Source organism: Oryza glaberrima, chromosome 12, assembly GCF_000147395.1.
Source record: "Oryza glaberrima chromosome 12, OglaRS2, whole genome shotgun sequence".
Lineage (NCBI taxonomy): Eukaryota > Viridiplantae > Streptophyta > Magnoliopsida > Poales > Poaceae > Oryza > Oryza glaberrima.
In genome coordinates, this window is record NC_068337.1 from 18,411,495 (window position 1) to 18,438,616 (window position 27,122).

Genomic DNA, 27,122 nt, shown 5'->3' on the forward strand with positions numbered 1-27,122 from the left:
TTTGTATAAATCTCTAACTATATTATGAAAATACCATTTATTAGTTCAATAGATATCAATACTGATGGTTAGTATCGCAATAGCATTGGGCTTGTTAGTCAAAATAGTGCAGCTGGGCTGCAAGTTGCAAGTTTATGTTAGTTTCATAAACAGACATCTGATTTGTCGATAAATAACCGACTAACCGTGCCATACAACTGTATAATTACTCTGAAACAGTAATGTTGCTCCGACTTGATGATACGGTACGGTCTGGCTACCGTTTCTGTTTTGACGGACGATTAAACGGCTGTGCCGGTCGACTTCCACAACACTGAAACCATTCGGATCAGAAGACACTCAGATGAGATGTACTTGGTCCATATCACCGAAGAGATATGTCATTCGAGAGCTGACGAAAGGAGCGATACACGTGTCATTTTATCTTGATTTTATCGGGCATGGTGGGCCTAGAGGCTAGTGTGTTCGTGACCCAATAACTACCATGCATTGTGAATTAAGCATGTCCTACTATTCATTAGGTGGTGTTGTTCCAACAACCCACGTGCTATTTACCGCTTTTTATAAAACTCAGATGTTGATTGGAAAACACCCGATTATATAATCAATATATCACTCGAGTCATGTTACTCTAGTATTCACATCGTATATACTGCATCAAGGTTTAAGCCACTCGGCTAGCGGGGGTATTATTGTTGACTATATGTTTAGATGTTTTCCAACTAATCACATAGTTGGGAGCTACACCTTTTAGGCTCATCTATTCGATGCACTTGTTTATTCATTTATCGACGGAGCCCTCCACAGTCTCTTTGCAAGATATCAAAAAAGAGAACTCAAGAAAGAAGCACTTAAGAAGCCTTCATAGCAAATATGCAGTACTCAGTATTGGTCATAAACCATGAAAAACTACAATTCGACTGTGAAGGTCTCGGGGACAACCATAGAAGATATGGGTACTAGGTACCCACACAGCCTGCATATCCGACTACAGATAAGAAGTGAACTGCATCCATGTAATAAGATATAGAATAGGACTCAATCGTCATGCTACCTTATGCCACAAGACAGGGTATAGAATCCCATCTGAATACTACCTTATATAGATTAGGAAACTGAAGACTTGTCTGGCTAGGTTTTCCTCTTTGTAACCCTAGCCCCCAACTTGAATAAGGTGGGCAGGGAGCCCCCTCAGGGGTTGACCAGACAAAAGATCCATGAGATCAACACAACCAAGATCACCATGATCAATACAATCCGAAAGATCCAATCCATCAAACATAAATAAAGTATTACCTCTCATTGAGAGGGTTAATTTGAACATGTCTAAACTCTCGTGTGCTGCCCTTTATTCTCCACAACATCGATCTTTCTCCACAAGCATATATATCGGGTTAAACATATTCTCTAAAGAAGAAAATAAAGCCATATAATCTTATATATATATCTTCAGGACATATTCTCTACACCATAGTGATAGACTAGTTTCCACACTATAAAAGCACGGCAAATATCACCACCATGAACTCAAAGAGCCAATAGCGCCACCACCAAATTATTGACACTACATTTGAGACAAAAAAAAACACTTAGACACATAATTAACCATGTCTACCAATGGGAGCAGCGTGATGATCAGCCCTGTGGTGCAAGGAAAGATGCAGCAGGGCGTCATGAACGGCATGCAGGTAATCACTTAAATTAAACCCGGTTAATATCTAGAGAGAGATTGCATTTGACATTTCGTATATTTGCCGTAATTTAATAAACCTAAGAGATTAACGAACCATACATGTTTTTCTTCTCAAATTAGAACTCTAACATCGGCAACAGCACGAGTGTCCCTGTGTCTGGCTCCAGCTTCAATGGTACTGCCTTCCTCAGTGGCAACTATGCTAATGCACCTGCACCGGCTCGGCAGGTAGAAGAAAATACAGAGCGAATTCGTTCATTTGGGCCAATAATTTTCCATAAATTACCGCTGTTTGTTTCATTTTTAACCGATTATTAACTAATTAAGTAGTGATGTTATTTCATTCAGGTTCCAAGTTTTTCTATTACTGGCATAGGAGGGAACGCAACCTTCTAAGCAGCTAGCCTCAGATGGCAAAAGGACCAGCATGCATAATTAAGCTTGAACGAACGAATGAATTATGTGTGCTGCAACCAAATAAAAAACCGCTTAATAGCGTGTTTGTAATATAATCCTATATATGTATGATTAAATAAAATCATGGGCCTAGCTGGGACTAAGCTAAAAAGGCATTTTAATTGATACATATGGATTAATGGATTAATGGATGTCTCAGTGTATGACTCAGAAGATATACCCTGTTTACATACGCCAAATATGTTGTTATTTCGTTATTAAATATACAAGTCATTTCAGATTGTGCGGATGAATAAGTTGTACTAGCTAACTTTTCAATGACCTTTAGTTATACTAAACGAATGTGTGAGTGTGAACAATCTAAGACAGATTACAGAACAGATAACTCCTGGATATAAATGAAGTAACTTCAAACAAACCATACTGTCCATACATAAAGGAAAAGGCACTAAAAATATGAAATAACTAGGGGAGAGGTGACATTTCGGATAACATATTTTATTTGACTGTAAGTCGATAAAGAAAAACTACAATGATTATACTTGTTTTCTTCCCATATCAACTTAAAAAATGAACGCAACACAAGTACACAACACACCATAACAACCACAAACTGATCAGCCTTTGTATTCTAAGGAGAAAAGTTAAAAAAAAAACTCATCAAACAAATACTTAAGAGCCTCACTATGGTGCTCTCTACTGGTAGTAGAAATCAATCTGAACCATTGATTTCATTTCATTGATTTCATTTGATCAAAGGGATTAGATCTATTTATACTACCACCTTAATTAGCGGTAATAGAAATGTGGAGGGGCATTATTATAAAAAAAATAGGTGCAGAGGGTATAATCGTCAAGCAGTGACTATACCTTTTTTTTCCTTTTTTTTTTGGATTTTTTGATGATATATGAGCGATGCTAACGCAATGAATGATCATATATCAATTTAGTCGGGAAAGAACATAAATAACAAAGTAACTCCTCATTATTGTAATAGTAAATTATTAATTTACCGCTAATAATACTAGTAGTATAATACGACCAGTAGAGAACACTGGAGCATCGCTCAATACTTAACGTATGAAACACATGTTGCAACAAAGGTCGACAGAAGTGCCTTTTAAGTGGATTATAAAAATCATGTCACCATTATCATATTTCACTTCCCTAGGAAGATAACTGAGAGAGGTAGACAATTTTTAAAGTATTTTTCTATTATCTCTAAGTATAGGTAGTATAAATTAAACTAGGAAATATAGTAACTTTCTTGAAAAAAAATAGTACTACTACCTCCGAGTACCTACTCAAAAATACCATGAAATTACAAATTTTCAGAAGAAAAAATTCAATACATAGCTCATAAAACAAGGCAGTACACTGGTGGAAAAACCATCTTTCGTCGGTCCGGCAAAATCCACAATAGTCCCGGATCCAAAAAGAACCGGGACTAAAGATTGTTTTTAGTCCCGGTTATAAAAATTTTGATCTTTAGTCCCGGTTGGTGTTACCAACCGGGACTAAAGATGATCATTAGTCCCGGTTTATCCCTTGTCAGATGTATGTCAGGGGGCCGAGGATCTTTAGTCCCGGTTGGTGTCAATAACCGGGACTAAAGATCACCACTTTAGTCACGGTTGGTACTACCAACCGGGACTAAAATTAAACACGTAGTATATAATCCCTATCCCTTATCCTCTCCTCCACACTTATCCCTCTCCTCAGATCTAACTCTCTTCCTCATCCCCTCTCCTCCAACTCCTCCCCTTCCTCCTCTCCTCCCCTTCTCCCCTTCCTCCTCCCCCCTCCTCCCCTTCCCATCCGGCCGGCCGGCGGGTGGCGGCTGGCGGCGCCGCGCGCGGCGGTGAGCGGCGGCGGCCGTGGCGGGCGGCGGGGCGGCGCCCGGCGGAGGCCGGCAGGGCCGCGGCCGGCGGCGGGCGGCGGGGCCACGGCGTCGCGCGCGGCGGCAGGTGGCGGCGGCCGGGGCGGGCGGCGAGGCGGCGCCCGGTGGAGGCCGGCAGGGCCGCGGCCAGCGGCGGGCGGCGGGGACGCTGCGTCGCGCGCGGCGGCGGCCGGGGCGGGCGGAGGGGCGGCGGCCGGCGGGTCCGCGCCCGGCGGCCGGCGGCCGGTGGGGCCGCGCTCGGCGGTCGTGGCGAGCGGCGGCAGCAGCGGCATTGGTTTTTTTTTAAATTTGTGATGATTCACTGAGATGTATTTGACTGAGAAGTTACAAATTTGTGATTCATTGTTTGGATCTGTGATGTATTTGAGTAATTTCTTAGGATATTGTGATGTATTTGATTTGTGTGTATAAGTAACTTTATGATTTGTGATGTGGGTTTGGTGATATGAATTTGGGATGTTATTTTGATTTGGGGATTTGCCTACTTGATTCGGGAGAAAATAAAAAGGGAAAAAAAAAGAAAAGGGGAACATCTGGTACTGCCGCTATTGTCTCTTTAGTCCCGGTTGGTAACATCAACCAGGACTAAAGATCCTCTCTCTTTAGTCCCGGTTGGTGATGTATCTTTAGTCCCGGTTATTTCAACCGGGACTAAAGATGTACATCTTTAGTCCCGGATCCTTACTCCCGGTTAGAAAACCGGGACTAAAGGGGGTTCCCAACCGAGAGTAAGGATGATTTCTCCACCAGTGGTACAAGAAAAAAAAAGCACAAAAAATTTCCGTTTTCGACTAGAAGCACATATGCCACTGATTTTTCTTCGATTCCGTCGTGGTTGCAGTTATATAGTCGAGTGTTTAGCCATGTGTTGACATTTACAAATACCAATTTGCCCTTGTTCTATCCCTATAGCATAGGGAACTTGGTTGGCTGCTCTAGTTCCTTTTCTTAATTATTAGTTCAGTCGTGCTTGCAAGTTGCGAGGTGATCTCCGAAAGAAAGGGTGATGACGGCGGCTGCTTCTGAGAGCAAGTTTAATAGTCAATGTAATAGCCAATTCATATAATAGTTGCTTACTATAATATTAATATCTTGTCTCACCTATCATACACATATTATATCTTGGAGTCTGTGCTACAGTTGGGTACAGATCTATCGCTAGCTGCTCTTATCTCTCCCTTTATCTATTTAAAATATGTTTATATAGCTAGATTATATCATGCTATTGTATCTGCTCTGAGGCGTCACGCGCCGATCGAGGAAAAGGGCGACGATGGTGGCTGCTTGCGAGGCGCCGCGGGGTGGGGCGACGACGTCCGACAGTGGCGCGCGCGGCCGACGGCGGCGGCCTCCATCTCGAACGTACGGCGGAGACGTCCAGCGTTCGTTTGCTCAAAATAGGAATGGTGTGTTAGGTATCGAAGGAAAATCGATGGCTGGTGTTTCTAGTCGAAAGCGAAAACTTTTTATGCTATTTTTTGGTACTAGGTTATTTTTTGTGTTATGGATCAATTTTTCTTTTTCCACAAAGTTGCGGTAGAAATTAACTTATAGAACATCAATGAAAGAGTTTGACGGTAATTCAAAATTAGAGTGCTAAATTTATTACCGTGAGACTCTTGCATAAGTCTTAAGTCTTATGCAAGACTTAAGAAGAGATACAAGAAATTTTAAGACTTAAGTTATAATAAGTGTTTAGAAGGATTAAGTGTGTCCACTATGTATGAATGGCAATTGCCTAGTATTGTGCTATAGAAACTAATAAGTTATTATTATAATCTAGTGTGCATGTTACTAAACGAGATCCACAAATAATTAAGACTTCAAGGTACGTGTACGCTAGCTGATCCTAGGAACAAATGCACACACCATTCACTACAAGCATATATATCAAGATCAACATATTCGATCTCCCAAGAAGAAAAAGTAAAAGTCATATGCAATCTTATCCAGGACAAATTCTCTCCACAGTAACGATAGATGAGTTTTTCGCACTATAAAAGGACACACAAATATTACCACCATGAACTCAAAGAGCCAAGAGTGCCACCACCAAATTAACACACCTACAAACACTGATACCAAAAAACACTTTAAACACATAATTAACCATGTCTCGCAACGGGAGCAGTGTTATGATCAGTCCTGTGGTGCAAGGCAAGTTCCAGCAGGGCATCATGAACGGCATGCAGGTAATCAATTGATTAAACATGGTAAATAACTAGAGTATATCTGTGAATTTGATAGTAATTTAATTAATCCAAGGTTAATGGAGCACGTTTTTATTCTTAATTTGGTTCATGTTAGAACCGTGACATTGGCAACAGTACAAGTGTCCCTGTGTCTGGCTCCAGCTTCAATGGCACTTCCTTCCTCAGTGGTAACTCCGTAAATGCACCACCAGCTCCGGAGGTAAAAATAAAGTACATATCATTTTCATTCATTTAGGACAATAATTTTTCCATAACTTACTTATGTTCGTTTTATTTTATTTGAGGATATTAATTAATTAAGTATCGCAATTATTTTATTCAGGTTCCAAGTTACTCTATTACAGGCATTGGAGGAGATGCGACCTTTTAAGTGCTGGCATACAACGCCAGGAGGGCTACACCAAAATAAAACCGCTTAACAGCGTGTTGTAATAATCCTATATCCATGAGATTGAATAAATCATGGGCCTAGCTGGTAGTAAGCTTAAATGGCCTGCTAATTGATATAAATGGATTAATGGATGTCTCAGAGTACAACTCAGATGATATACTCCCTCCATATCTAAATGTATTGTATTGTTTCTTTTTTCAGTTAAACTTTTAAAACTTTGACCATCAATAGTTCTCAAAACATTTAGTTTGAAAACATAAAAAAGTTGTATGTTTATATATTTCTTTTGAGTGCTTTTACAATATTATAATTTGTTAGATATCATCATTATATTGCAATAGAAAATGTAACACCTTGTCTCCAAAATCCGTATTAGTCATTCTCATATAGCGCGAGCTCAAATTTCTTAGTACCATGTTTACAATTTTATTTTTGCTTCGCGTATTAACCCGCGATAGTATGGTTGGAGCGTCATGGCTTACAAGCTAACTCTCACCCACACGAGGGATCCTTTGGAATAAGAGAAAAATAGAGGAATTTCAAAGGGTTTGAGCCCTATAGGAAAATTTCCTATGAGGCCCTTTGGGACAAAGGATTGGGTCTCTGGAATTGCTTTGAAATTCCTATTGGAATGGCATGTTTCATGGGAATTGTGGAGGACTCCTAGCATGAGCTCCAAGCTCTTGGAATTTTTTCTCAATGTCTACCTCTCTCTTCTGAATCCTATATTTTTCACGTGCTCCATCCAAGCGGTTCTATTGTGTAGTTTTCTCATGTTTTTCATTCCTTAGCTACGATGACATTCAATGCTTGCATTTTTCCTATTCCCGTATTAGAGAATCCTATGTTTCAAAGGAGCCCTAAATTGAATTTCAAAGATTCTAAACCTTAGGAATTTTTCCTACATGTGTTGTTAGGAACAAAGGATTTGAGCATGCCAAATTCCTATGGATTGCTATCCAATGCACCAATTCCATAGGAAATTTACCATGAGTTCATCATTCTTAAATCCATGTCATTTAATTGTGCATATGAATTAATTGTAGCTCAATGACTTTTCAATAACTTTCATTTATAGGTGAGAAGGGGGGGGGGGGGGTGATGTACTACATACTAGTTCAAATGTGTGAAGCTCTACATTGATTACTGTAAACAATCCGATACAAATTTCACAACCCTAACAACTAATGGCCCCTTTGAATCAAATGATTGAGAAAATGGAGGAATAGGAAAAACATAGAATTATGATAGAATTCTACTGCAAAACAGAGGAATGTTAAATGCAGAAAAAATACAGGAATGATTATTTGATTGAGACACAGGAAAAACTTAGGAATTAGATGAGAGAGATAGGCTCATAGGAAACTTTCCATGAGGTTAGATCTCATGTTAAAAATCCTCCAAAACTTGTATGGATTGAGGCATTTCTTAGGAATTTCATAGGATTCAATAATTTTTAATCCTTTGTTTCAAACGGCTATATAGGAAAAAAATTTTATAGTATTAGAATCCTACAAAATTTCTATGTTTTTACTTGGAAGAATAGCCACTATGGTCCCTGAAGTTTCGCTCTGAGATTATTTTAGTCCCTGACCTTTCAAATTGTCCAAGCAAGCTCTTAAACTTTATCACGTGGACATATACAGTCCTTGGCCCATCGAAAATTGCCATGTGGGCATGCCATGTCATCTTCCAATGCAAATATATAATGAAATATCCAATTTACCCTTACACATATCATCATAGGGAAAAAAGAGAGAAAGAAAAGGAGAAAAATACAAAAAAAAGAAGTAGGTGATCCTGCATATTAAAAATTCGTTAGAGTTTTAACATTGAAATGCAACTACTTACATGAAATTTATTTGGCATGATAATTATATATTTAGTAGTTGTAGCTAATTTAACTTTGTATTAGCATAATTCAGTGAAAAAAATTGCCATATATCCAGTCACATTGAATAAAGTTTGTAAATTCTTTTCATTATTTTTGTATGGTACTTGGAAGGGTAAATTGGATATTTCACCATATTTTTGCATGAGAGCATAACATGGCATGCTCATGTGGCAATTTAAGTGGGCCCAAGAACTATATTAGCCCACATGACAAATTATAAGGACTCGTTTGGACAATACAAAAGGTTAGGGACCAAACTGATTCTGGAGCAAAACTTCAATGATCATGTTGGCTATTCTCCCTTTTTCCTTTAAATCGAAGGCCCTAACTCTTGTGTATATATGTGTTGTGTGAACAAAGAGACTTCAAACACACCATACATTTAGGAAAAGGCGGTTAGTCCTAAAACTAAAAAAATTATATATGAGACTATACGGGAGATTTGACAGTCAAATAACATACATATATTTTATTTGACTGTAAGTCGGTCAAAATAAAGTAGAATCAGTAATATCTTTTCCATAGCAACTTAGGCCTTGTTTGTTTCAGTTTAAGATTATTGTAATCTAGATTATTGAGCCAGATTAATATAAGCTAGATTATAAAAAGCCGACATAGAATAAATTGTTAACTGTTTGTTTCTCTAGATTATTAGTTGTATATTAGCTGTTAGCCACCCAATAATCTAGAAAAAGCACCTTTAGAGTGGATTACCAGATTATAGTAATCTGACTTATAGATTGTAATAATCTAGCATAATAAGCTATCTGTTTGTTTCAGCTTACTCCTAATAATTCAGATTATAATAATCCTAAGCTGAATCAAACAGGGCATTAAAAGGTGAGCACAACACACCATAAAATATAAATGTCCACATATCTTTGTACAAACTTAATCAAAGTTTTGAAGAAAAGAAACATGACTTATTTCTATAAATTTAGACAAAGTTTAGAAATTTGGCTTATGACAAAAATTAAAACACCTTAGAATATAGAACGGAAGGGTGTACATGTTGCTAAATGAGACCGGTAAGACTTCGACAGTTACACTAGCTAATCACACGCACCATTCACTACAAGCATATATATCTTTTTTGAAAGGAACCAGCACAAGAATGTACTTATTTATTGAATATAGCAGGAGAAAAATATAACCCCTAGGGGTAAAGAAAAAGCAAAAAACAAGGAAAGCTGTACACTATACAAACTGCGGGATGATCTCTCCAAGACGCTCGGCGCCTGCCAAGGCCCACATGCCAGCCTCTTCTTTTATCTTTAAAAGGAGATACAAGGTTGCGGCTTCCTTATGATCAAATATCTTCCTATTTCGCTCCTTCCAGACTTCCCATACGATGAGTAGAATCAAGGTGCGGAGTCCCTTCTTGGGGACGCTAGACGCAGAGGCCAGCATTTCCCACCAATCTTTGACCGATTGCGCCACCCCCCAACTTCGGGGTTCTAGCTGGCGGAACCTTACCCATGTCGCAACGAGGTTCCAAATCCTTCTAGTATACCTGCACTCGGCGATGACAAGCATATATATCCGGTTCAACATATTCTCCCAAGAAGAATATAAGCCATATAATCCTATCCAGGACAAATTCTCTAGTACAACGTAGTATAATAGATGAGTTTTCAACGCTATATATAAAAGCACGGCCAATATCACACAACCATGAACTCAAAGAACCTAGAGTGGGAATAAAATTGACGCGTAATTAACCATGTCTGGCAACGTGAGTATCGTGATGATGCCCAACGTTGCAAGGCCAATACCCCAGCAGGGCTGCAGGGCGTCATCGATCATGAGAGATGCAGATAATCAATCAATGAAAACCCTGGTATATTAAGCTAGATTAATGAAAGACAGATAGAATTTAACACGTGTATCTGTAGTAGTAATTTAATTAATCTATATTGTTAATTAATTAGACCATAAAATCCGCATTAGTCAGATTGTCTCCCTAACTCCTTATATGTCCGTCACATGCTTCCACAGCACCTTCTTGTTCAGTGGCAACACTGTCAATACTCCAATCTACACCACTGGATCGGGAGGTAAAAGAAATACTACATTCATTTAGGCCATGTTTAGTTCACACCAAACTTCTCCTAACTTCTAACTTTCCAACACATCACATCATATCACATCCAAAACTTTCCTACACACATAAACTCCCAACTTTTTTTCCACACTACCAACTTTCCCAAAACTTCTCCCCAATTTCAGAAACTAAACACAGCCTTAGGCCTTAAGTTACTGTTGTTTGTTGTTTTATTTTATTTTAACTGAGGTTATTAATAACCAACTACTCCCTCCGTCCTATAATATAAGGGATTTTGGGTGGATGTGACATATCATAGTCCAGTAAATCTGGATGGACTAGGATGTGTCACATCACCTAAAGTCCATTATACTCCCTCCATCTATTTTTGATAGGCATATCTCATCTTGGTATAATGACTAAGGATAAGTAATTCTACTTATCATCCATTTAAACAGATTACTAGTTATTACTCGTAAACAAGCGATTTATTAATATTTATATTTCTCGATGCCCATGTAGCCAATTTTGTATGGAAGAATAGAGAGTCACGCATTAAATCCAAGAAAGAGAATATGTGGTTAGATTGAAATATGTCTATCAAAAGTAAATTTTTTAGATTTGGAAATATGTATATCAAAAATAGATAGAGGGAGTATTATGGGACAGAAAGAGTAATTAAGTACTGCTATTATTACATTTAGGTTCGAACTTACTACTATTCTGTAAGACAGTCCCAACCCATAGTATCCATAAGCAGTGTCTATGGTGCCATATCAATAAAACATTACAATAGAAACTACACTCTACAACCCATAGTTTCTTAAAGTGGGTCATTAATAAATACATCATCTCTCTTCTCTACCAATCATATTTATTCTTCATCTATTATGAAGACACTATTCTCTCCCAATGCAAAACTTGATAGTGTCTAGTGCATAGGTTCTCGTGTTGAAACTGTGTCTTATATGAGACCCAATTTATTCCTCTCTTCACTCTTTTTCTTAATTAATATAGTGTCACATAAGTTAAAAGTCCTACATGGCAATGTAGTTAATGCCATAGACACCATCCTAGATGAAGGGTTGGGATTGCCCTAACTGGCAACGGAGGAAACGAGCTGTCAAATGCAGAATGATGAATGAGCTTAGACGGACGAACGAATTGATGAATTATTAATGGCTACACCCAAATAAAACCGCTAAACAGCATGTTTGTAATAATCATGTATGCCTGTAATTGAATAAAACCACAGGCCGCCTGTTGATTAATTGATTCATTATGGATTAATAGACGCCTAAGTGTATGACTCTAAAGATATATATTCCTCGCATATATACTCCAATGATATAGGATATTGAGCTCTAATTGTTCAATGATATATATATTTCATTCTTCAATGATATAGGATATTAAGCTCTAATTGTAGCCAAGTTACTTTTCAATAACCTTCATTTTTACTACTTGGATATGGATTGATGGTTTTCGCGTGGATTAAAGCCGGCCCGCCAGCTCGATCTTTACTGTAAGCATTCCAAGACAAATTACATGACACTGACAGCTAACTGTTGGATACAAAAGAAGTGACTTCTATAATGCTACCTCCATTAATTTTTAAATACTCACTTCGTTCTAGAATACAGAGACCGTACTATATTTCTATATGGTCGCCAACATTATATTTTGAGTATTGATTTATTTCATAATATATTATTACTAACTGCAAAATTAACATGATATATAGAATATAATAAAACTCACATACTCCCTCCGTTCTAAAAAAAAAAAGATAAACCTTAGGTTTCCGTGTCCAACGTTTGACTGTCTGTCTTATATGAAATATTTTTATAATTAGTATTTTTATTGTTGTTAGATGATAAAACATAATTAATACTTTATGCATGGCTTGTCTTTTTAATTTTTTTCATAATTTTTTCAAATAAGACGGATGGTCAAATATTGGACACTGAAACCTAGAGTTTATCTTTTTTTTGGATGGAAGGAGTATGTTTTTAATTAAACTATTAGTCAACAAATTTCAGACGATGACTTCCCCAAATGTTTCCTCCAAATCATCTGTTTTTCCTCCAAACCGAGCAAGCTCTAAAGCTAACTTGTTATATTCTGTATCTTCTCTGCGTGCTAAATTAGTAGACCTTCATAATTTTGATACGCGTACTGACATATAGCATATATCATTCACTATAAGCATATATATCTACAGGTTTATTCTCCCACGAAGAAAATAGAGCCACATAATGTTATCCAGGATAAATTCTCTGCCACCACTATGATATATGCCTTTTTGTCCACACTATAAAAGCATGGCCAATGTTACCACTGTAAACTCAAAGAGCCAAGAGTGCCACACCTGCAAATTAAACACTACAGATAGAAGAGACCAAAAGAGAAACACTTGACACATAATTAACCATGTCTTACAATGGGAGCAGTGTGATGATCAGCCCTGTGGTGCAAGGCAAGGAGCAGACGGACATCATGAACAACATGCAGGTAATCAACATATATATTAAATTTTGCATATATGACTAATACTACTCCCTCCGTCCCATAAAATAAAGAGTTTTGAAGGGATGTGACACATCCTAATATTATAAATCTAGATGGAGAGCCCATTCAGATTGGACTATGATATGTTACATCCTCTAGAATCCCTTATATTATGAGACGGAGAAAGTATTTGGCATATATACTTACGGTATGTAGTTAAATTAATATATGATATTAGTGGATCATGATGTCCTTCTCAACTATGTTTGCTAGAACCACAACATAGGCAACAGTACCAGTGTCCCTGTGAGTGGCTCATGCTTCAATGGGACCTCATTTCTCAGTGGCAACTCTGTTAATGCGCCACCGCCGCCGCAGGTAAAGAAAAAAGGTCCATATACCTTTTACTTCGGCCAATAATTTTTCTGCAAGTTAATTACTACTCTCTCCATTTCTTAATATATATGACGCTGTTTACCTTTTTAAATATGTTTGATCATTCATCTTAGTAATTATTATTTATTTTATTATGACTTGATTTATCGTCAAATGTTCTTTAAGCATGACTTAAACTTTTTTTATATTTGCACAGAAAATTTGAATTAGACGAATGGTTAAATGTTTGTTTAAAAGTCAAACGCGGCGTCATATATTAAAAAATAGAGGTAGTACTACTGTATTTCTTTTTAATTTTAATCGAGGTTATTAACAAAAGATTACTGATGTTATTACATGCAGATGCCAACTTATTCCATTACTGGCATAAGAGGAAACGCAACCTTTTAAGCCAGCGAGGGCAAGAGAATACCGACAAGAGCTTCAAAGAACAAATTACAAACGAATGAATCGATTGCATGTACTATATATATACCCAAATAAAAACCGCTTAATGGCGTGTATATGTAATCCTATATGTGTGTGATTGAATAAAATCTATCAGGGGCCAAGCTGCTAAGACCTGTTAATGGAAACACATGGAAAAGTAGCCATCTGTACACTAATTATATATATTATTGTCAAAATTAATGATTCTAATCATGTCAAATAAAAAACAAACCAGAAATTTGAAAAAAAAGAATTATAGATGAAATATTGAAATTCAACTCAATTATTGTTTTGCACTAGGTAATACACACAGTTTCTTAAATGTCAAAGATTCAGCACCTCTTTGGATCATATGCTCTGAGAATCTCGCTTAATTTAGGCATCGTTCTCAGCCGTTTAGTTTCTAGCCTCAGCTAGATCATTCAGACAAGGGCACCATCCAAACACAAACCTTATCACTCTTCGGTTCCCTCGTGCGTCCTTTTCCGCATAATATGTATACAATCGCTTCAATTTTTATGAGCACTAGTGAGACGTTTGTGCGTTGTAACGGGTTTAATTTAGAGTTGCAAGTGGGCGGGGGCAAGAAGGTTTTTTTTTCGCTTGTAACAATTTATTAGTTAATTTATTTTGTACAGACAGCGAGTTTTTGACAAGATAGATCCCTATTTTCAATTGGCAGAGGGACAAAGGGGAAAAACTCGTTTGGCCAAGGGGAAACATGTCATCGTCATCGCGTACAACAAATCTAGATTGGAGGGAACATTCGCTACCCACAAACGTTTAACCATTAGCATTTCGGCTAAACAAGCCAATCGATTCTTCTAAGGTGGAAATAAAATAGAGTGAATTTCACAAAATTACGGATACTTTAATAAAACTATCACAAAACTACAGATTTAAAGTGATGTATCACATAATTACAAATTTAATAATAAATTTATCACAAAACTATAAATTTAAGGCTAATTATCACAAAACTACTGATTTAATAATAAAATTATCACAAAATTATAGATTTTGTGGTTTAAATCCTTAGCACTAATGTTATGTTGGACTTATACTTGTTCAAGTTTTGTGATTAATTTATCGTTAAACCTTTAATTTTGTGATAATTTTGTTACTAAATATATAGTTTTGTGATATATATTTCACCTTAAATATGTAATTTTGTGATAAGTTTAGTGTTAAATCTCTGATAATTTGATCAAAGTATATGTAGATTTCTGAAATTTACTTAATAAAATATTTCATCCAAGAATAGGGCTCCTTTCGAACACACAAATTTTACGATTTTTTGTGGGGACCGGTTCAAACTCCTCCGAAAATCATCCACCCGAAAATCATCTGGATTTGGTAAAGAGATAAAAACACACACAGAGAGAGAGGGAAAAATTCTGAATTCAGGCCCATTAGTGGCCCAAATCAACATGTCCTGCCCAGCAGCCCAGCCCAGCCCAGAGCTACTCGTTCTCCCTTCTCATTTCTCAAGGCAGCGAGGAAGCAGATTGGAGAAGGGTTGGGGTTTTTGGCTTCGCGGAGGCGGCGAGGCGAATCGCGAGGAGCGGAGGATGAAGGGTAGGGTTTTGGCGTCACGGAGGTGAGAGGGGAGGGGATTGAGAGCTCCTCCTCCTCCGCCGTCTCCGCCTTTGCTCTCTTCCTTTCGCCTGTTGTTGCGAGAAGGCGGCCGCCATTTTCTTGATTCCGGCCTTGCAGGTATTAAACCCACCTCCACCTGCCCAATCCTCTGAATTTTGCAGCGCTGGGCAGTTCTTTCTCTTGGTTCTTGGCGAGATTTTGGGCCCTGTAACCATGCATTCTGTTTGATTGTGATGATCCGTGGGTGGATGGGGATGACCTAGGTGGTGAACTCGGTTCTTGATTTCTTGCGATTTTTTTTTCTTTTGGCTTACCAATGCCTGAAGCAGTGGATTCTGCTGGAGCAGAGCTGTTAAATGTGTAGCTTGTACAGAGTGGGGCTAGTGGAGCGAACTCGCACTCGTGTTTGTGATTTTGGTGTGATTAGTTGATCAGTAGGTGGTATCAATTTTGCTCATATTTCTGATTCGTTTAATTGGCTCAGCAAATGCATGTACCCCTGGTGTTAATTCGGCTATTTGTTTCCTTGATTCCTAGCTGTCTGCTTTCATCTTATGCATGTTGATTGAGTTGATTGGCTGAAATGGCAGGGCGTGGGTATAACCTAGGTGAACTCGGTTCGCTTATCAATGTAGTATAAACATATCCGTAAATTGTCTGAGCATGTTGATGCAACTTGCAGAGTCAGTGGTGGACTTCGGTCGTGTTGTGTTAAATGTTTTCGGTGTGATTCCAAATATGCCTGAAATTTCAGACACTGGAATACTATCTTAAATTCTCGTATTGACTAGTCAATCGCAGACATGTGGGCTGTAGTCTAGTATTATTTTGTTTCTTACGGGTTAATTATTGTTTGCTCAAAGAACTGTATAAAAATAAATAGTTCCAATCCTATCTTCTTCTGAAGAGGAAGAGGAACAAATGTGTGTTCAGCAAAAGAGCATTCAATTTACATATATTGATGATTTTACTACTGTAATTTGATCACCTTTACATGTATCATTCTGATCATATTAATTTCATCCCAGCACTCAGATATCTGCTGAATCTGGTGATAGCGCAGCTTGTTCATCTGTATTTCACAATGGAGGATCTTCCGGATGCCCTTATTGGAGAGATCGTCAAGAGGGTTAGCAGTACAAGTGATCTGAGCTCTCTTTCCCTTGTGTCAAAGCGTCTCTACAAAATTGAGGCAGAGAGCAGGCATACGATCCACATAGGCTGTAGCCTTCGACCAGCAACAGATGCCATAGTATCACTTTGTTCCCGATTTCACAACTTGTCGAAAGTAGATATCAATTACTCTGGTTGGACGCAGGACCATGGGAACCAGTTGGACAACCATGGTCTCCGTATTCTTTCATCATACTGCCTCTCGCTGAGTGATATCACCTTAAGCTTCTGCTCATACATTGATGACACTGGTCTTGGTTATCTAGCATTTTGCAAGAAATTGATCACCCTCAGACTGAACTCTGCAACAAAAATAACATCAAGTGGACTTCTCGCTGTGGCTGTTGGTTGCAAGAATCTATCTGCTCTCCACCTCATCGATTGCAATAAAATCAGTGGCGCCTTTGAATGGCTGAAGTACCTTGGCAGTGATGGATCACTGGAAGAACTTAAGGTGAAGAACTGTGTAGGAATCAACCAATACAGCCTTCTAATGTTTGGTCCAGGATGGATGAAGCTCCAGAGGTTTGTGTTTGAGTTCAGAAATATTTACAGCATATTTGAACCTAAAGATCCCTCGTATGTGGCGAATTGCCAGTATAGATATGATTTCTCCTGTGAGAATTTGAAGCAATTGAGCTTGAGACGGATTGTGACCGTGGAAGAAATAGGACTCCGCTCTCTCCTGGGAAAATGCAAATCACTAGAGAAACTTTGCCTTCATTTTGTTCTTGGTCTAACTGACAGTGACATGATTACACTCGCCCAGAACTGCAGCAACCTTAGAAGTATCTCACTTCAACTTGAGCCTGTCTTCTGTGAAGGACCTGAAGGTAGAGTCTGCAGGACGCCGTTGACTGATGAAAGCCTCAAGGCTTTAGCCGGGTGCCGTATGCTTCAAGTTGTTGAGCTCACGATGTTTGGTTGTGATTATGCTTATCCAGAAATAGGCTTCACCCAAGAGGGCCTTATGATGTTTTTTCAGTCTTGCCCAATCCGTGATCTTGTGCTATGTGGCGCCAATATCTTTGATGATGAGGGGATGAAGGCCCTCTCATCTGCACAATTCCTGCAGACGCTCGAGCTTATGGATTGCGTATATATAACTGATGCTGGGATGTGCTTGCTTGCAGATAGCCCATCTTTGGTTAACCTTACACTGCGGCAATCTGACGGTTTTTCTGATGTTGGAGTTGGTGAGGTTGTACGTGCACGGAAATTGAATTCTCTGATTGTTGAAGGTTGTAGCAGGGTATCTCAGAAAGCTGTTCTGGGGACTGCCAAATCTGTTCGCTATGAACGATATTATCCTGGTTATGGGAAGCTAAGAAGATCAAGCTTGAGCTTCGAGCAGGATTGAGTCCCCTCAAGATCTTCAGTTGTTTTTTGGACCCCCTGTTGAAGTGCACAGCATTGACGGCTGCTGTTTTCATTTTTCATATTTCTGGACCTGCTTTTGGTGATTGTCTGTCAGTCGGTTATATTAGCTTGTAATAGTGATTTTTATAAGGCATCTGATGTGTGAAAACCATGGTAATGGTCAACACAATGGTACCCTGCAACCAGTGATTTACTTATTTCCTGATGCTTTCTTCTCTGTTCACCCATCCCAAATCCATGAAACTCGGCTACTCATTGACTCAAATGTTTTAAAAGTTCTGCATTGTGGAAGTAGTGAATTCTGGAAGTATGAAATACATGAGTGCCCATATTTTCAAGACTTTGGATGGCAATACATGTACATATCATATATTGGTAGTCTGGAAAATTAGGTAACCCTTCCCATGGTTCTTAACATATTTTTCTAGGGGAATGCTGTGGATCCAGTCCTATGAGATGAGCAGGTTTTCAGTCAGTTTTGATCTGAACATTCCTGCATTTGAGGAGCAAGCAGATATTCTTGCAGGTACTATTGTTAGTACATCATCTGCTTACAGTGAAAGTTTGATCTGCACAATGGTTATAGCAATAGTTTTTGGAACAGATGAACAAATTATACCTCCAGTCCAAGGAGAAATTCATGCAGTTCTATGATTTTATTTTTAGTCATTGTACTGATCTGTTTATTTTTCTACAGTTGTTTTGAATTTTTTTAACCATTGTACTGATCATTTCTTGCCGGTCTATCTGGCGGAGAGTGAAGCAATGTCGTGTACAAGGGATATCTGTTGATGTAAGCTCAAGAAAAACGAAGAATTGTGAGCTATAAAAAGATTGGAATTGATTGAACAGTGGGACTACTATACTGCCCCTTGCAGAGCGTCTGGTATGAACAAAAACTCATCACTTTTTCCTATATAGTTGGTACCTACTACAAGCATTAACACTATAAAGAAGCATGCAGGTTAAGCCACGTCATCGATAACCAATAGCCGTCGGATCACGTGTATCTTTCTTTGTTGTTGTTTAGCTGGCATTCATTCATTCGTTCAACAGCCATGCAGGCTTTAAGTAAGCAAACTGCCATTGGTAATTAAACACGTTAATGGATGACTCACTTGAGTGCTCCTGGTCATGCATGCATCCCCCATATTAAGCCACTGCTATGTTCCTTGGCCATCTACTACTCAAATGCCAACTTTATACTTTATAATTTTAGAATGTTTACTTTTGATATTTCAATTCTGTTTATAAGCACATATTTACAAAGTTGTTTATCATTACCACAAAATCCTGCAGCAACGCGCGGGTATCAAACTAGTTGCATAGATCGTTCAAACAAGAATGCTTATACGTTACTCAGAACAACTCTCATGAAGGAAGCAAATAAGAAAGAAATCTCCATTTCGGGGCCCAGGGTAGGGGCCATTCTTGCCCACGGGGGTCCCCCGCCCCGGCCTTCCTATGGTTCCCCACAGATTATCTTCTGGCTAGCAGCTTGAGATTATATTTGAACATTATTGATGCGAGATATTTCTTTTCTTTTTGAATTTCAAATGCATTTGCGCGAACATGATTTGTTGTCATCATCAGATTTGGTAATTAGGACCTCACTATGAGATGTTGATACACGATACATAGTAAGCCATTCCCTGTTTGAACTTTGATTTGTTTTTATAATGTTTACCTGCTTTTCTTCTCATCAAAATTGTATCGGTGCTTAGCTTTCGTGGGACTAGCTGCTGAAATCTCATCATGATCGTCGAGTTATTTAGTCAAAAAAATGATCGTCGAGTTGGCCGATCTAACATTAATCCATTTTCTGTTTAGCCAACTGTTGCCCTAAAAAAGCCAGATTTTTTTTAAATTCTGTTAACAAGTACCTGACGAAATAAACCTCTTCTGTATTTTCATTGAGGCATTGTTTAGTTGGCAAAAGTTTTTGTCCCTATGTGTCACATCAGATATATGGACATACGTTTGAAGTATTAAACGTAGTCTAATAACAAAACAAATTACAAATTCTGCCAGGAAAATACGAGATGAATTTATTAAGCCTAATTAATCTGTCATTAGCAAATGTTTACTATAGCACCACATTGTCAAATCATGGCGCAATAGGCTTAAAAGATTCGTCTCGCAAAATTTTTAAGCCAAATCATCAGCTGTGTATGCTATTTGCCTATTTTAGCCATGAAGATCAAACAACGGAATTGCATACGTAGACCCGAGACCGAAAAATTCGGCTAGTAGTTCGGTCTCCACCATCGTAAGACCGATTTTTTCAGGCAATTCGGTCATTGGTTTCGGTTAACTGAATTAACTGAGAGAATTGTGGCCCAATAGGTGTGACTGTTGTGAAGTTAAGACTTGAGACCTATGCTATTTAATCTTGCTACTTGATCCTATCTTGTGATATATTATTTAGTGTTTGATGTTGCCTACTATATTATATTTTTGTGATATATAATTGTGAAAGAATGTCTGAAAAGAGGGGAAGTGCTGTCAAAATTTTCATTCCAAACTTATCTCTCGAAACTGTCCAAATTCGGTCAGATCGAGACCGAGACCAAATTTGCTGGTCCTAAGGTTTTTTTTTGATGAAATTCGGTCCTGAGTTTTCAAAGACCAAAATAGCCGAAAGACCGAAGACCGAGACCGATTTTTTCGGTCAGACCAAACGCCCACCTCTATACGTAGATACTACATCATTTTCAAAATATATGACGCCGTTGATTTTTCACTTAATGTTTGATCATTCGTCTTATTAAAAAAATAATATAAATATGTAAAAGTATAAGTTAAGACTATTTTCTATTTGATGATAAAACAAGTTACAGCAAAATAAATGATATTTATATAATTTTTTTTAATAAGACGAATGGTCAAACGTTTTGCGAAAAATCAACGGCGTTATAAATTTTGAAATGGAGGGGATACATTTTATAGCTGTCGTCGCTATCCACAACATCTTTGCCACTTGTTTGCTGCAAAACTTGCGTTCTCCTTTTTTCTCTGCGGATAGTCCCTCTCTGCTCAATCCTTGACAAATAGGGTTTATCTTTTTTAACGAAAACCAATTGAAAACCATGAAATTTTAGGTTTCGACGCTGGAGAAAATAGATCTGGAGTGAACATTTGAATAGTTTTTGAGAATTCGAATTTGAAACGGTAAAATTCAATCAAAAGTTGATTGAACTTTATGAGCAAACATATATTGCTAGGGGATGGAATCCGACACTCGAACCTCGGTGACGAATCTGCTTGCATTATTTTGTGCTAGTGCGGCTTGCTGCCCGTGGGAAGAGCTTGCACATTGAAATGACGTGAATCCACGATACTCTTTTGGACTATCACTTCTAATGCTGAAACTTATCACATAAAAAATTTTTGATATTCAAACTTTATACATAGGCATAGTAACTTTCAATAAAGAATTGTGTGTATGAAATTTCAAATGAATAAAAAACTTTAAAACCTTTTCCACTTGAATATCCAATCACCAATCCTGATTTGGACTAGCACTTCCAGCATTTCAAACTTTTCAAACATAAACTGTGTGTCTAAATTTCCAAACGAATGAAAAAAAAAAAGGAATTACACCTCAAACCATGAATTTCAACCGAATATCAAAAAGTTTCCTTTTTTTTTCAAAATAATAAAACATCTGAATATTTGAAAGTTCTTACTTAAATATCAAGCTTTTGATGTACTCCCTCCGTCCTAAAAAAGACAACTTCTGGGAATGTACTTGGACACATACTTGTCCAGGTTCATCTTTAGAAGTTGGTTTTTTTATGGGACGGAGGGTGTACAAAATTTATTTATAAAAACTTTGTACATAATACGCTCTCCGTTTCATATTATAAGACTTTCTAGCATTGCCCACATTCATATATATATATATATATATATATATTAAAGAATCTAAACATATGTATTAAAAAATCTTACAAATATGTGTCTAGATTCATTAATTATATGTGCCTAAATTCATTAACATCTATATAAATATGGACAATACTAGAAAATCTTATAATATGAAACTGAGGAAGTATCATTTTTCAGATATCGTAAAATGGGAATAAAGAGGAAAAATTACTGATTCCAGCCCACTAATGGCCAAAAAACTTACTACATAGCCAGTCCGGCCCAAATCAACGCCCAAGAATTACTCTTCTCGGTCCCCTTACCCTTCTTCCTCCCCTTGTTCCGCTCCACTCGATCGAGACGAGCGCGACACGAGGCGAGAGGGAGGAGAGGGGTTAGGGTTTTAGCGCCGTGGAGATCAGGAGGAGAAGAGAGGAGCAGGCGCGGGAGGCGGCTGGTCGCGCTTCTCTCCTCCTCATCCGCGCGATCCGCCGTCCTCGCAGGGCCCTGCTCTTTCTTTTCTTCCTGCGATCGCGCTGAAGACGCCGCATTTTTCTTTCTTTAATTCCGACCTCACAAGGTAATTCATCCCAAAGCCTCAATTTGTAGTTGCAGGCGAAATTTCTTCTCTTGGTTCTAGGCGAAATTTTCGGGTTTTGCAACCATGCATTTTTTTTTAGCAACGGCGGGTGACAACGCGGTTCTTGATTTCTGGCGTTTTTTTTTGGGGGGGCTTACCGATGTCGGAAACATATACTTGAACTCCCTGTACTTGTGGATTCTGCTGGAGAAGAATTTTTACAGTGTTGCTGCAATTTTCATGTGATTATAGTTCAGTAGGTGGGTATCGTAGGCTCATATATTTTCTAATTCATTAACTGGTCAGCAATTTTTTTTCGAGGGGACAGACAGGGAGCTCCTGCAATTCACTGTAGAAGAAGAGAATAGAAGAAGAGAGTTGATCCAGTTTATAAGGGAAACCGGACCCAAAAACCTTACAACAGCACGGTTAATTAAAGGAAAACCGGCAAAAACCCTGACATTGACAAACTGAACCTAAGTACAGCTGTCCAACAAGAGACAAACTCCTAAAATGAAGCCTTCAAGAAAGTCACGCCGACAGAACGGCGACATCGTCCAATCCTAACGAATCTAGGTTTTCACCTGGAGAAAACTCTTGAAGTGGAGTTGAACGAGGGCTCCAGTAGCAACGCCTTTAAGAAGGTGAACGGCGCCCAAGGGCGTCGCCATTGCTAGCACCGAGAGCGGAGCAAGACTTTCGCCTTGGAGCACCCATCAACCATAGCATCTACGACGGGAGCCACCAAATGTCACCTGCATACCGAGGGTACTTGCAATATGCACACCACCTACACGACGGCCGGACACCAAACCACCTCGTCCCCACTTGAGGACGCGCTGGATCTGGGCAAGGGAGCCAGATCCGGCCGTCCCCCTCACCACCAACGCCGGCCGACACCTAGAGGGTCGCCAGAGGACGCCAGTGGCCACCACGGGGTGCCTGCATGCTCACACCTCCGCCGGCCGCCGCGCCGCCGCCGGATCCGCGGCCTCCACCACCGCCGTCCCAACGTCGTCGCCACCCACAACACCACCCAGCGCACTCACCTCAGCCGCCACCGTCGCACGTCCCCGCCACCGGCGCCGTCGTCGACCCCGCCGCTGCCGCCTACCCCGCCGCCAGCCCATCCCCGGGTGGCTCCCCAGGCCGTCCGAGCGCGAGGAGACGAGGAGCGCCCCGCCGCCGCCGTCCTTGCGGCTGCCAGCGACGGCGAGACGGAGAAGGGGGGTGGGGTGGGGGGAAGAGGGGCGGCCGGGTCGCCTCCCGAGCCGCCCCTGGGGAGAGTCGACTCGGGGGACACGAGAACCCACATTAACTGGTCAACAATTGCATGTGGTTATTCTTTTTATTGGTTACTTGTTGCATGCTTTGCCCTTATGCATTGAGGTCAGTGGTGGTGAGTTGTAGTAGAACCTTGGTGGACTCAGCTTCACTTCAGGGGACTTATTCTTGTTAATGCAACTTCAGACACCCGTTTTGTGTTAAGTGATTTCGGTGCGATCAATTGGGTATGTACTTAAGTGCTTCCAAATACGCTAATTTAGCATTTCAGACACCAATGCACTAGTATCTACTAGTCTTGTATCGGGTCATAAATTGCAGATAACTAGGTTTTAGTCTAGGTTGAAGTAGTTTCTTATTGATTAACTGTTGTTTGATCAGAAAACTGTACTGGAAAAGGGTTGCCAGCCTTATCCTGTCTTCTTTTGAAAAGGTACATGTGGGTGTCGAGCAGAAAATGGGTTCAAAAGTCCATTTATACATATATGTTCCTTGATGGTTTTCACTATTTTAATCTGATCATCTATTGTTCTGATCTTATTAATTTCAATCCAACACTCAGATACCTGCTGAGCGTGGAGATTACGTAGCTTGTTCGTCTGTATTTCACAATGGAGGACCTTCCAGATGCACTTATTGGAGAGATCGTCAAGGGGTTAGCAGTACAAGCGATCTGACCTCTCTTTCTCTTGTGTCAAAGCGTCTCTACAAAATTGAAGCAGAGCACAGGCATACAATCCGCATAGGCTGTAGCCTTCATCCAGCAACAGATGTCATAACATCAGTGTGTTCACGATTTCATAACTTGTTGAATGTAGATATCGATTACTCTGGTTGGAAGGAGGAGGATGATGGAAACCAGTTGTGCAACCAGTCTCCTTATGCTTGCAGCATACTGCCCTATGCTGAGTGATGTCACCTTAAGCTTCTGCTCGGACATTGATGACACTGGCATATGTTATCTAGCTTTTTGCAAGAAATTGATTACCCTCAGGCTGAACTTTGCAACAAGAATAACATCAAGCGGACTTCTCAATGTGGCTGTTGGTTGCAAGAATCTATCTACTCTCCACCTTATCAATTGCAATGAAATCGTTGGCAACTCTGAATGGCTGAAGTACCTTGGCAGTGATGGATCATTGAAAGAACTTGTAGTAAAGAATTGTAAAGGAATTAGCCATTACAACCTCCTATTGTTTGGTCCAGGATGGATAAAGCTCTAGAGGTTTGTGTTTCAGGTCAGGACTCTTCGCAGCTCGTTTGAACGTCAAGATCCGGCATATGTGCCAAATTGCCAGTATAAGTATGATTTCTGCTGTGAGAGTTTGAAGGAATTGACTTTGAGACGGATTGTAAGCTTGGAAGAAATAGGACTTCGTTCTCTCCTGGGAAAATGCAAGTTGTTAGAGAAAATTTTCCTTCATTTTGTAATTGGTCTAACTGACAGTGACGTGATTACGCTCGCCCAGAACTGCAGCAACCTTAAAAGCATCTCACTTCAGCTTAAGCCCGTCTCCTGTGAAGAACCTGAAGGTAGTATTTACAGGACGCCTTTGAAGGATGAAAGCCTCAAGGGTCTAGCCCTTGGGTGCCGTATGCTTGAGGTTGTTGAGCTCACAATGTTTGCTTGTTCACCTGATTATCCTGAAATAGGCTTTACTCAAGAGGGTCTTGTGATGTTCTTTAAGTCTTGCCCAATCCGTGATCTTGTGCTATGTGGCGCCAATATCTTTGATGATGATGGGATGAAGGCTCTTGCATCGGCACAGTTTCTGGAGACGCTCGAGCTCATGGATTGCATAGAGATAACTGATGCTGGGATGTGCTTTCTTGCAGATTGCCCATCTTTGGTTAACCTTACACTGCGGCAATGTGACGGTTTTTCTGATGTTGGAGTCACTGAGGTTGTACGTGCACGGAAGTTGGATTCTCTGATCGTTGAAGGTTGTTCTCAGGTCTCTGTGAAATCTGTGCAGGGAGCTGCCAAATCTGTTCACTTTGAACATGATTGCCCAGGATATGGCAGGCTAAATAGATCTAGCTTGATGGATATGGGCAGCTATGATCTTTAGGCTGCATTAAGTCCCTCTCAAGATCTTGAATTGTTTTGACCCCCGTTTTGAAGTGGTTGAGTTGTTGCTAAGTGCACATCATTGATGGCTGCTGTTTTCATTTTTCATATCCCATGTAAACCTGCTTTTGATTGTTCATTTTAGCGTTGTTGGTCGTTTGTTTATATTAGCTTGTAACGATGAGCCTTGGATTATTTGTAAGTCATCTGAGGTGTGAAAACCATGGGAACGTAAGCACAATGGTACACTGCAGTTAGTGATATATTTCTGGTCGCTTTCTCTTCTGTTTATCCTTTCCAAATCCATTAGACCCAGCTACTCATTGAATCAAATGTTATTCAAATTTTGCATTGTGGAAGTGATTCTGGAAGTATGTTATACCTGCTACTTTGTAGTCAATTGGTGATGGATGGTAAAACATGAATGCTCAAATTCTGAATGTGCATGTGCAGATCATATTGATAGTCTGGAAAATTAGGCACCCTTCCCAATGTTTCTTCACTAATTTTCTTTCAGTATCAGCTTGAGATTACATGTTAAGTTTATAAATGTGTGATATTCGTGGAAGGGAGGATTTTGATTTCCCTGGTATCTTTGGTAATGGACATACAGGCATAATTGTGAAACAATAGTTTGGTTACTCCTAGGAGAGCCCTTTTTACTCACTCTTGTCCCTCCAAAAAGATCGTACAGTCCAAAATTTGATCAATTTCACACCAGCTCGAGTGTCACATTTTTCACTTCACAACAGTTTTAGTATATATAGGCCGAGTTTAGTTCCAAATTTTTTCTTCAAACTTCCAACTTTCCATCACATCAAAACTTTCCTACACACGAACTTTCAACTTTTCCGTCGCATCGTTCCAATTTTAACCAAACTTCCAATTTCGGCATGAACTAAACACACCCATAGTTTCACTTACACCAGGTGTTTTGAAATAAGTTTCAGTTTGCACTATAGATGGCCAAAAGGCCCGAGGCCCGACGGCCCGGCCCACGGCACGGCGTTTTGGCTCGGCCCAAGCACGGCACGGCCCGTCAAGGGTCGGGCCCGTGCTGGCCCGGCCCGATCACCGGGCCGTGCCTGGGCCTCTCCACCGGCACGTTGGGCTGGCCTGGCACGGCCGGGCCGACACGGCACGATGGGCCGCAGGCTAGGCCCGACACATAAACTATAAGGAGTAAAAATAGACATATTATATGCCACGGTCGAAAGAATAGGGATGTAAAATAGACTTACTTTAGCTATATATATGTCAGCCCAAAGAGGAGGGAT

General features: G+C 39.6%; 4 protein-coding genes and 1 pseudogene across 5 annotated transcripts; all 5 read left to right on the forward strand.

The window, feature by feature from the left end:
* The first annotated feature begins 1,511 nt into the window (after positions 1–1,511).
* Positions 1,512–2,277, forward strand: LOC127756776 (uncharacterized). The gene is made up of 3 exons (XM_052282149.1): positions 1,512–1,688; positions 1,814–1,921; positions 2,042–2,277. Exons 1-3 carry the CDS (start codon positions 1,608–1,610, stop codon positions 2,087–2,089), a joined length of 237 nt encoding a protein of 78 aa, XP_052138109.1. The 5' UTR covers positions 1,512–1,607; the 3' UTR covers positions 2,090–2,277.
* A 3,757-nt stretch (positions 2,278–6,034) lies between these two features.
* On the forward strand, positions 6,035–6,745 carry LOC127756777 (uncharacterized). The gene is made up of 3 exons (XM_052282150.1): positions 6,035–6,202; positions 6,318–6,422; positions 6,546–6,745. Exons 1-3 carry the CDS (start codon positions 6,122–6,124, stop codon positions 6,591–6,593), a joined length of 234 nt encoding a protein of 77 aa, XP_052138110.1. The 5' UTR covers positions 6,035–6,121; the 3' UTR covers positions 6,594–6,745.
* A 6,141-nt stretch (positions 6,746–12,886) lies between these two features.
* On the forward strand, positions 12,887–14,034 carry LOC127757637 (uncharacterized). Its single transcript, XM_052283203.1, has 3 exons — positions 12,887–13,066; positions 13,337–13,441; positions 13,802–14,034. Exons 1-3 carry the CDS (start codon positions 12,986–12,988, stop codon positions 13,847–13,849), a joined length of 234 nt encoding a protein of 77 aa, XP_052139163.1. The 5' UTR covers positions 12,887–12,985; the 3' UTR covers positions 13,850–14,034.
* Positions 14,035–15,403: 1,369 nt separating this feature from the next.
* On the forward strand, positions 15,404–18,877 carry LOC127756703 (F-box/LRR-repeat protein 14-like). 2 transcript variants are annotated; one of them, XM_052282073.1, is made up of 2 exons: positions 15,404–15,604; positions 16,523–18,877. In XM_052282073.1, the coding sequence occupies exon 2, from the start codon at positions 16,572–16,574 to the stop codon at positions 18,018–18,020; it is 1,449 nt and encodes a 482-aa protein (XP_052138033.1). In that variant the 5' UTR covers positions 15,404–15,604; positions 16,523–16,571; the 3' UTR covers positions 18,021–18,877. The 2 variants fall into 2 exon arrangements, with proteins under 2 accessions (XP_052138033.1, XP_052138032.1); XM_052282072.1 differs by having other exon boundaries at positions 16,516–18,876.
* Positions 18,878–24,385: 5,508 nt separating this feature from the next.
* On the forward strand, positions 24,386–25,846 carry LOC127756349 (F-box/LRR-repeat protein 14-like; annotated as a pseudogene).
* Positions 25,847–27,122: the final 1,276 nt, after the last annotated feature.